Raw genomic sequence first — 10,918 nt, 5'->3', positions numbered from 1 at the left:
TCCATTAGGCCTAACTAGTGAAATAAAAACATGCATGGAATTGAGTAAAGTAAAACAAGTAACTAATTTTTTTGTATTTTGATATAAGAAAGCAAAAAAAGCAGTAAATAAAATAAAGCAAGACAAAAAACAAAGTAAAGAGATTGGAATGTGGAGACTCCCCTTGCAGCGTGTCTTGATCTCCCCGGCAACGGCGCCAGAAAATCTGCTTGCTACGCGTGGTTGACGTATGTCTTTCCGTTCAGCACGCGTCCTTTGGGAACCCCAAGAGGAAGGTGTGATGCGTACAGCAGTAAGTTTCCCTCAGTAAGAAACCAAGGTTTATCGAACCAGTAGGAGCCAAGAAGCACGTTGAAGGTTGATGGCGGCGAGATGTAGTGCGACGCAACACCTGGGATTCCGGCGCCAACGTGGAACCTGCACAACACAACCAAAGTACTTTGCCCCAACGAAACAGCGAGGTTGTCAATCTCACCGGCTTGCTGTAACAAAGGATTAGATGTATAGTGTGGATGATGATTGTTTGCAGAAAACAGTAGAACAAGTATTGCAGTAGATTGTATTCGATTAAAAGAATGGACCGGGGTCCACAGTTCACTAGTGGTGTCTCTCCCACAAGATAAATAGCATGTTAGGTGAACAAATTACAGTTGGGCAATTGACAAATAGAGAGGGCATGACCATGCACATACATGATATGATGAGTATAGTGAGATTTAATTGGGCATTACGACAAAGTACATAGACCGCTATCCAGCATGCATCTATGCCTAAAAAGTCCACCTTCAGGTTATCATCCGAACCCCTTCCAGTATTAAGTTGAAAACAACAGACAATTGCATTAAGTATGGTGCGTAATGTAATCAATAACTACATCCTCGGACATAGCATCAATGTTTTATCCCTAGTGGCAACAGCACATCCACAACCTTAGAACTTTTTGTCACTGTCCCAGATTTAATGGAGGCATGAACCCGCTATCGAGCATAAATACTCCCTCTTGGAGTTAAGAGTAAAAACTTGGCCAGAGCCTCTACTAATAACGGAGAGCATGCAAGATCATAAACAACACATAGGTAATAGATTGATAATCAACATAGCATAGTATTCTCTATCCATCGGATCCCAACAAACACAACATATATCATTACAGATAGATGATCTTGATCATGTTAGGCAACTCACAAGATCCGACAATGAAGTATAATGAGGAGAAGACGACCATCTAGCTACTGCTATGGACCCATAGTCCAGGGGTGAACTACTCACTCATCACTCCGGAGGCGACCATGACGGTGAAGAGTCCTCCGGGAGATGATTCCCCTCTCCGGCAGGGTGCCGGAGGCGATCTCCTGAATCCCCCGAGATGGGATTGGCGGCGGCGGCGTCTCTGCAAGGTTTTCCGTATCGTGGCTCTCGGTACTGGGGGTTTCGCGACGAAGACTATATGTAGGCGGAAGGGCAGGTCAGGAGGCGTCACGGGGGCCCCACACGCTAGGGCCGCTAGGGCCCCCCTGGGCCGCGCCGCCCTAGTGTGGCGGTGCCCCGTGGCACCACTTCGTCTTCCCGTCGGTCTTCTAGAAGCTTCGTGGCAAAATAGGCTCCTGGGCGTTGATTTCGTCCAATTCCGAGAATATTTCCTTACTAGGATTTCTGAAACCAAAAACAGCAGAAAACAGCAACTGGCTCTTTGGCATCTCGTTAATAGGTTAGTGCCGGAAAATGCATAAATATGACATAAAGTATGCATAAAACATGTAGATATTATCAATAATGTATACGTCTCCGACGTATCGATAATTTCTTATGTTCCATGCCACATTATTGATGATATCTACATGTTTTATGCATACTTTATGTCATATTTATGCATTTTCCGGCACTAACCTATTAACGAGATGCCGAAGAGTCAGTTGCTGTTTTCTGCTGTTTTTGGTTTCAGAAATCCTAGTAAGGAAATATTCTCGGAATTGGACGAAATCAACGCCCAGAGGCCTATTTTTCCACGAAGCTTCCAAAAGACCGAAGATGATACGAAGTGGGGCCACGAGGTGGCCAAACACTAGGGCGGCGCGGCCTGGGCCTTGGCCGCGCCGGCCTGTTGTGTGGGCCCCTCGTGTGGCCCCCTCACCTATCTCCTCCGCCTACTTATAGCCTTCGTCGCGAAACCCCCAGTACCGAGAGCCACGATACGGAAAACCTTCCAGAGACGCCGCCGCCGCCAATCCCATCTCGGGGGATTCAGGAGATCGCCTCTGGCACCCTGCCGGAGAGGGGAATCATCTCCCGGAGGACTCTTCACCGCCATGGTCGCCTCCGGAGTGATGAGTGAGTAGTTCACCCCTGGACTATGGGTCCATAGCAGTAGCTAGATGGTCGTCTTCTCTTAATTATGCTTCATTGTCGGATCTTGTGAGCTGCCTAACATGATCAAGATCATCTATCTGTAATACTATATGTTGTGTTTGTTGGGATCCGATGGATAGGAGTAAATTACATATACATACCACTTTTGAGGCAACGATTACGAGTAGGTACCAACTCTAGTAATTTTTTCAAGTAAGTGCAACTTCTGGGGCAGGTCGTAACAAATTGAGCAACTCTTGTGTTGACACTCATTTAACTGCGCGGGTCTACATGTCAGAGCAAACGGCCGTCAGCCAGCCGTTAGGGCATAGCCATTAGACATGTCTGGTACTCCTGGTCGTCGCACATCTCACTCATTCTCCCGCCGGTGACCACCACTACCATCGAAATAAAGCAACGAGCTGCCGCCCGTCGCTGGCGGTAACACCCAGTCCGCTCGTCGCTTTGAGAAGTTTGGCAGCAACAGCACGCTGTGCTCGCTGCCCGCATCCCGCATACGGCGAGGGGGAGAACGCCGCCGCTGCAGATCCAGGCCGCCGGAGGTCTGTAGCCCGTCTTGTGGAGAGAGGAGCTAGCAGCAGAAGAGGGGACCGGCACGCGGTGGATCTCGTAGAGGTCAAAGTATGGGAGTGGCCGGTGAGCACATGAGTACATGCATAGCTAGCTAGCAACAACACACTGATGCATGCCTTTCTTGCTAGCTGCCTAGAACACGCGCGGATGGCAAGCCTGCGCAAGCGCGCACACGCTCACTTTTGCAGCGGCAGCATTAGCGCGCACATACAGGCAGCAGCACCACGCGCGAGCTCGCGATCGAGCATGGCAACGGCGGCCATTGCCTCCCATGCTAAGCAAACGTGCCGATCCCCACTGTAGCGCATGGCTAGCTCGCGCCATCATGTCATTCCAGTTCTAGCCAAGCGCGCCAGCCTCACCTGCCTGGACCGTACGTGCATCCGCTGACACGCAAGTATCCGCGCGCACGCGTCAGCCTGCCCGAGAGCGCGAGGTGGCCGGCCGGCGGCAGCTTCCGACGGCCGCGCGCACGAAGAGGAGGTGCACGACAGCTTCGTCCCGTGGCGGCGGCTCTGCGATTTGGCACGAGACGAACACGGCACCACTGCACGAGCGCTGTGCCGCTAGCTTGCGCCTTCCGGCGACCGGCCTTGAGCAGCACAAACCTGCACTCCCGCACCGGTCAACCGTCCCTGGCGAGCATCTTGGCCGGCAGCGCGGTGAGCATCTTGGCCGGCAGCACGTCGAGCATGCATGCAGGTGCACGTCCAAGTTTTTTTTAGATCCGTGTGCATGGATGATGTTTAACCCGCTCGGGCCAAACGGCAGGCCGACGGACGGTTGCTATGACAAGTGGGCCTGTGTGATTAATTCACTGTTAACTCCAAAGTTGCTCAATTTGTTACGACCTGCCCCAGAAGTTGCACTTACTTGAAAAAATTACCAGAGTTGGTACCTACTCGCAACCGTTGCCCCAAAAGTGGTACCTATATGTAATTTACTCGATGGATAGAGAATACTATGCTATGTTGATTATCAATCTATTACCTATGTGTTGTTTATGATCTTGCATGCTCTCCGTTATTAGTAGAGGCTCTGGCCAAGTTTTTACTCTTAACTCCAAGAGGGAGTATTTATGCTCGATAGTGGGTTCATGCCTCCATTAAATCTGGGACAGTGACAGAAAGTTAAGGTTGTGGATGTGCTGTTACCACTTGGGATAAAACATCGATGCTATGTCCGAGGATGTAGTTATTGATTACATTACGCACCATACTTAATGCAATTGTCTGTTGTTTTCAACTTAATACTGGAAGGGGTTCGGATGATAACCTGAAGGTGGACTTTTTAGGCATAGATGCATGCTGAATAGCGGTCTATGTACTTTGTCGTAATGCCCAATTAAATCTCACAATATTCATCATATCATGTATGTGCATTGTCATGCCCTCTCTATTTGTCAATTGCCCAACTGTAATTTGTTCACCCAACATGCTATTTATCTTATGGGAGAGACACCTCTAGTGAACTGTGGACCCCGGTCCATTCTTTTACATCGAATACAATCTACTGCAATACTTGTTCTACTGTTCTCTGCAAACAATCATCATCCACACTATACATCTAATCCTTTGTTACAGCAATCCGGTGAGATTGACAACCTCACTGTTTCGTTGGGGCAAAGTACTTTGGTTGTGTTGTGCAGGTTCCACGTTGGTGCCGGAATCCCTGGTGTTGCGCCGCACTACATCTCGCCGCCATCAACCTTCAACGTGCTTCTTGGCTCCTACTGGTTCGATAAACCTTGGTTTCTTACTGAGGGAAAACTTGCCGCTGTACACATCACACAATCCTCTTGGGGTTCCCAACGGACGCGTGCTGTACGCGTATCAGTGACCTGCGACGCCAGGTGGACCTGCAAGGGAGCGGGAGTTCCAAGATGCAGCTGGGAACTTACCGAGCTCACCGACGAGGCCGGAGGAGCGACGCCGGCGATCCCCTCTCTCTTGACGATCATGTTGGCCTCCGCTAAGCTCGGATGGAGGGCTACTTGTGCGACGCCGGCTTTCATCTGCATCTGCCACGCCTGCTGGTTGGCGGCCGCGACAGTCTTCTCCTTCAGGTTCTTGCGCCGGTCGCGACGCTTCGCGGTCTCGACGATTTTCTCCTCCTTGGAGAGCACCTTCTTTGCCGCCTTCGGCTTTGCCTCCCGGCCGCCGCCGGTGGCGGCCCGCTTTGCTTCCGTCGGAGCTGCAACCTCCATTTTGGCTATGGGCGTGACTACGAGGGAGTGTGGGGTGGCGGCGGGTGCGACGGTTTGCTCGGTATCCATGGTGGTGGCTGCGGCGGCGAGGACGTCCTTCGCTTCTAGATTGCTCGCGCCGGTCTACTTTGATTTTTCGCGCGGGAAATGGCCACTGGCGAGAATAACATCGGCCTCTCTGCCACTGACACGCGGGTCCTACGTCTTTTTCAGCGGACACTCGGCGCGATCGCCGAGCGTCCGCGGAGACGCAAACCTGGCGCATATTTAGGCTAGGTTTGCATCTCCGTAGACAACCCGGTCACTTTGCGTCGTCTCACTGGAGCAAGACCTAGATATATTTTCGGTCACGACAGATGAAAACAATCGCTCAACGTCGGTTTACGATAGACCGGAATTGAGACGCAGGCCATTGCACCGCACGGGACGGGGTAGGGAGGAAAAAGAGGTGACAGGAGTAGTGGAAAGGTGGAACCTGCCCGGGCGCAGCAGACACACACTCGACTCGACGGGTGCCTGACTGCCTGGGCTGGGCGGCCAGCATCCGCGTCTTCCTCGTTCCTATCGCCCGCCGCATCCCCACCGCTCCTCCTCCACCGCCCGCGACAGCGCCACCCTCCGACTCCGACCCGAGCCCCCCGTCTCCGCCCGCCCATATAAACCCCGCCCCCGCCCCCGCCCCCACCCCGCTCGTCGGCGGCCCAATCTCTGACCCCCATGCTGCGCTGCCACATCCCGCCGCAATGCGCCCCGGCCCCGCTCGCCCGCCGCGGGACACTGCCCACCGCCACCGCCGCGGTGCGCTGCGCCCGCCCGCCGCGGGCCGTCGTGGCGTCGGCGGCGGCGGCGGCGCAGGTCGCGGCCGCCGTGCCCACCGCCGAGCGGCGGGGCCTGGCGGAGCGCCTAAGGATGGGGAGCCTCCTCGACGACGGCCTCTCCTACAAGGAGAGCTTCGTCGTCCGCTCCTACGAGGTGGGAATCAACAAGACCGCCACCGTCGAGACCATCGCTAACCTCCTACAGGTACCGCCACCTCCTCCCCCTCACGAATTCCCCACGCTCCCCCGAGATCCGTCGCTAGATTTCAGCCGCCCTTCTCATTAAATTGCGAAATGAGATAGTACTTTTTTCGGGGGAGACTCAATAGCCGGGGTGCGTGGATCTGAGTTCTGGAAAGCTTCAGACCCGCACCAGATTCAGACCTCCTCATCCGCTATGCCCACGATTACAGTTTACCGCGAGCAATTCCGTACCTATCAAGCTTGCATAAAGTTGACCTCCACCCTGAACAAGTTGCCTGAGCTACTCAGTGCTGCTGCTGTTTTATGCTGTTGGAAGTTACAATTATAGATGTGCCCGCCCCCACACGCTCCCTCAAGAATTTTGCTCCCCGCGTGCACTAGGTGCGATCCTAAATGTCGCCAAATGTGCCTTACGCTACTTACTACCTAGTGGCATCTTCCATTTCTCCATGGAGAAGTCAAAGCCACAGTTGCTTAAATCCCATGCTTAAAGTTTTTTTTATTTAGAATATGCTTAAAGATCTGATAGGGAATGCTGGAAGAACGTGAGCAGGGCTGTTACCAGATCTTGCGGATATGCTTGCTCTGCCATGTAACCAAATAATCACGATTCCGCAAAAAAGCGATCAAGTAACATGTCATAAAAAGTACACTAACAAATAAACTCTAATAATGCCAAGGAGGTACATATGGTTGGTCTATGTATCCTAGGATATGGTGGATTTATTGTAACATTATTCCTGATTAGCTGTCTTCTTGACAATTTGTCATTCTCTCTCAAAAGTCAACAACTCATCAACTGCTGATCATTTGATTTAACACGCATGCTCTGCAGTCCCTATAGTACATTCGGAATAATTATAGTAATAATAAGTGTTCTACTTTTAACTCCTGTGCTGTTTAGTGTTTACCAGCGCCAGTTCTGTTTATACTGTGCGTTTTCGATATGGTCTTGCTATTCTTGTTTCCGTGGCCTGTTTCTGATGATAAGCTCTCTTATAAATGCAGGAGGTCGGGTGTAACCATGCACAAAGTGTTGGGTTCTCCACCGATGGTTTTGCCACGACTACAACAATGAGGGAACTTGGACTCATTTGGGTCACAAATAGGATGCACATTGAGATCTACAAGTACCCTGCTTGGTAAATTTGCAACAATCATGATTATCATTGTTCACACCCTTTCTCTTCAAGCAGGATTCAATCCTGACTGGTAACTCTGCTGCATATAGGGGTGATGTTGTTGAGATCGAAACATGGTGCCAAGCCGATGGAAGGATTGGCACTCGGCGTGATTGGATCATTAAGGATTTAGCTAATGGTGAAGTTATTGGAAGAGCTACGAGGTACAGTTTTTTTGTTCTATTGGAAATAGTCGTGATGCTTGATCACAGTTAGAACCATAGTTGTGTATAAGGGAAAAAAAAGAAATGGATGACTAACCGTTTTGACTAATTGGACATCAGCCTTTTAAAAATTCATCCACGCTTTTGTTAGTCCAGGCATTTCTAGCAAAGTAGTAGTCAAGAAAGGCATCAGACTTTCAGACCTAAAATGAAAGTATGTCAAGAGTCAAAATATGCAGACTTATGCCACTGGCCCCTCCAATTGTTCCTGCGGTGTACTTGATTTGATGTGATACACTGTGCACATTTGTTGCTTCTTCACTTAATAGTAACCTTATTCATCCATGCTTATAAAGGAGGATCAGTTTGGGGCTTTATTTAGCTCTTGAACATGTTTTTGTATGATTGAATCTTAATAATTCACTTCGGAGCTTGTGTTGCTTTCTCTGTTGTCCCAAGTCTCTGGTGGAAAGTTATAGATCTGTCACTGTACTCAGTGCAATTAACAAAGTCATATCACCTGTTTTTTCAGCAAGTGGGTCATGATGAACGTAAATACACGCAGACTGCAAAGAGTTAGTGATGAAGTCAGGGATGAGGTTTTTGTCCACTGTCCAAAGACTCCAAGGTAAATTGGTACTCATATTTTGTTCTTGTTTAGGCTTCAACTGAGCTAAGATCCTCTCTTTCGTACTTCAAATGTGTTCCACTTTTACGCTCTTATGGCCTTATGTTTAGTCCAATGGATAAATCTTCTTGAATTACTTGAGAAATTTCTGTAATATTTTTTCTGCTAGATAGTTTGGTTCGGTTCAACAAAATTATACTCATATCGATGATATTAAATGACCAGCTTTCCTAATGATATGAACAGCTTTCCTATTTAGAATTGAATGGTGATCGAGATAACCATCTTGGTTTTCAATTCTCTATTTTGAGGTTGTCGGTCGCAAATAACAAGTTGTCATTATGCAGATTAGCATTCCCTGAGGAGAATAATGGTAGTTTGAAGAAGATTCCTATTCTTACAGATCCTGCACACCACTCAAGGCTCGGGCTAGTGGTTAGTTCTTCTCCCCTGGTTGCTATGCTCTGCACTTCAACAAATTGTAATGCTGAAATACCTTAATTTCTGGATTGCAGCCTAGAAGAGCTGATTTGGACATGAATCAACATGTTAATAATGTCACCTACATTGGTTGGGTCCTGGAAGTGAGTATTCCAACACTTTTATTTTCCTTTCTTTAACCACCAGTTCCCCGTTCATTTAATGTGATATAGCCTTTTGCCCCACCTGTACTTTCTTTGTTTCTAGTAGATTACAATCACTTATATGGGTTTTCCTTAATGTTACCGTTTCCCTTTTCATCAAGTATAAATGCCATGTTGATTTGTGATAGTTTCTGACATCTTGTTCCTGTCTCCTTTGAAATAACAGAGCATACCTCAAGATATTATTGATACGCACGAGTTGCAAACAATCACTCTTGACTACAGAAGAGAATGCCAGCATGATGACATAGTCGATTCTCTTACATATATAGAGGAAGCAGAGGAGGAAAGTTCCAATGGATCTCTGTTTGCAGCACCGCACCCAGAAGAGCAGCGTCAGTTCTTGCACTGCCTGAGATTTGCTGGGAAGGGGGATGAGATCAATCGTGGCCGCACCGTGTGGAGGAAACTAGCTAGATAGAAAATTATATGTATTTGCTCAAGTGTATTGTGCTCTTCCATTTGTTTTACCGTTTGGGTCTTTCCGGCCGGCGCAGCATCACCAGAGAAACAACTGTACCCCCAAAATTTTGTGATTGGCTTTGCATCCTGTGTAACAATCAATGCCCATTTGTGGCAAAATGTTGGACCTCACCTGGAGTTTATTCATTCTGTACTATGTAATCTATGTACAAAAGAGGTCCATCGAGGAGTCCCTACCAAAATGTTGAACCCTAGTTTTGTCCACTACATGGTTGCAAGTTTGCCATAGTTATATTATTACTCAATGATTGATCTCATAGACATTGCTAAATGCTGGTGTCTTTTTTCCTGATTATCTTGGGATAACTGGTTATGACATACATCACTGAAGTTGGTTCCAAATTGTGCTACTTGCTGAGTTCATGTCTTAAGCATGGAGCAGTTCAGTCGATCCATGTGTTTACGTCAGGTTGTTGCTTCAACGCCTCAAACCCTGCATGTCCCAGCTTCAAGCCTTCAACCACTGTAATAGGCTGAAACATATAACTCAAATATTTTGTCGAACCGAAAACAGTGAGTGTCAACTAACTGATTCATAAGGAATGAGAAAGCATATTCGTCGTGATCCCATAGTAACTTTAGTTCCATGAAGGGAGGGAGCGGAAGCCTTGTAAGCTCCCTAGTAACCTTAGTGAAATGGGTCCTGAACATTCAAACTCCTGGATGATCGGGCACTGCGTCCACTGAACTGCCAGGGCACACGCTTCATGCTCAGCCAGGGCATCTGCATACGCATAAATCACACTGCTATACTCATCCCTTGCCAGAACCTGCCGTGCCGACTGGAACGTTCAGCTTCGTCCACCCTGACGGTACAGGGCTCCCCGGAGGGAGTGGCGTTGCCGGAACACGGCGCCAACAGGAGACATAGTCAGAAGTAACCACCTGCTTCTCCTTCACCAAGTCTGACTGCCCATGCCGCTTGAAAAGAACAAGAGGATTCAGGTGGCTTCGGCTGACCAAGAATCTATGCGAGCTTTCCACTGGCACCATGGGCTTTTCGTGGGTCCATTCATTGTGTGCGTGCAAGATCCTCCAAGTAAGCAAAAGTTCCATCATAGGATTGTGTCTTCGGAAGCTGCACAAGTAAAGAGAGGACCAGCAAAAGCTCCATCATAGGATTGTGTCTTTTCGTGGGTCCACTATGTTCAGTCACGAAGCAGCAGCTCATCTCCAGGCAAATCCCAACAAGATCTCATTGCCTGCAGCGGCAAGAGACTGCGAGCATAGGGTGATATCAAGTTAGTACTCTCCATTTCGAAAAAAGGAAAACCAAGTTATTACGCTGCTCGATAATTTGGCAGCACCATGCTCTACAATTTCATAAGAAAAAAAAACAAGTGATGGGCTAAAGCATTCTTTTGCACTTGCTCTCTCATTTCATAAAACAAAGTGATATCAGAAACACTCATTCAACTTGCAGAATTATAGCAAAGAAGATAGACCGGCGATTGGTCCAATATCCAGATTATTTCTCAACAACAGATAGTACTAAGAGTACAGAATTAAAGCCTAAATATACCCACCAAGGGTTTACAACATGAATTGGAGATACAAACAAGGAGAGTTCTCCGTTTTATTTTTCTGTTTTCAACATAAGACTGGTAATGGTCTGAGCAACCTCAGGACGGGTGCAGGTAGCCCACATAG

At 48.4% G+C, this 10,918-nt stretch overlaps 1 protein-coding gene across 1 annotated transcript; it reads left to right on the top strand.

Moving 5' to 3' along the window:
• Window positions 1-5,816: 5,816 nt before the first annotated feature.
• LOC127302285 (oleoyl-acyl carrier protein thioesterase 1, chloroplastic) lies at window positions 5,817-9,513 on the top strand. The gene is made up of 7 exons (XM_051332692.2): window positions 5,817-6,169; window positions 7,177-7,310; window positions 7,400-7,513; window positions 8,046-8,141; window positions 8,489-8,576; window positions 8,657-8,725; window positions 8,952-9,513. The coding sequence occupies exons 1-7, from the start codon at window positions 5,864-5,866 to the stop codon at window positions 9,204-9,206; spliced, it is 1,062 nt and encodes a 353-aa protein (XP_051188652.1). The 5' UTR covers window positions 5,817-5,863; the 3' UTR covers window positions 9,207-9,513.
• Window positions 9,514-10,918: the final 1,405 nt, after the last annotated feature.

Source organism: Lolium perenne, chromosome 5, assembly GCF_019359855.2.
Source record: "Lolium perenne isolate Kyuss_39 chromosome 5, Kyuss_2.0, whole genome shotgun sequence".
NCBI lineage: Eukaryota > Viridiplantae > Streptophyta > Magnoliopsida > Poales > Poaceae > Lolium > Lolium perenne.
Note: the sequence above shows the minus strand (reverse complement) of the source record. Positions and strands in the feature narration are given on the sequence as shown.

Excerpts from the sequence above, each read along its gene's own strand:
- LOC127302285 (XM_051332692.2), top strand. The coding sequence starts at position 5,864 with ATGCTGCGCTGCCACATCCCGCCGCAATGCGCCCCGGCCCCGCTCGCC. Across the intron at positions 6,170-7,176 it reads CCATCGCTAACCTCCTACAG|GAGGTCGGGTGTAACCATGC; the intron begins GTACCGCCACCT and ends TTATAAATGCAG. Across the intron at positions 7,311-7,399 it reads ATCTACAAGTACCCTGCTTG|GGGTGATGTTGTTGAGATCG; the intron begins GTAAATTTGCAA and ends TGCTGCATATAG.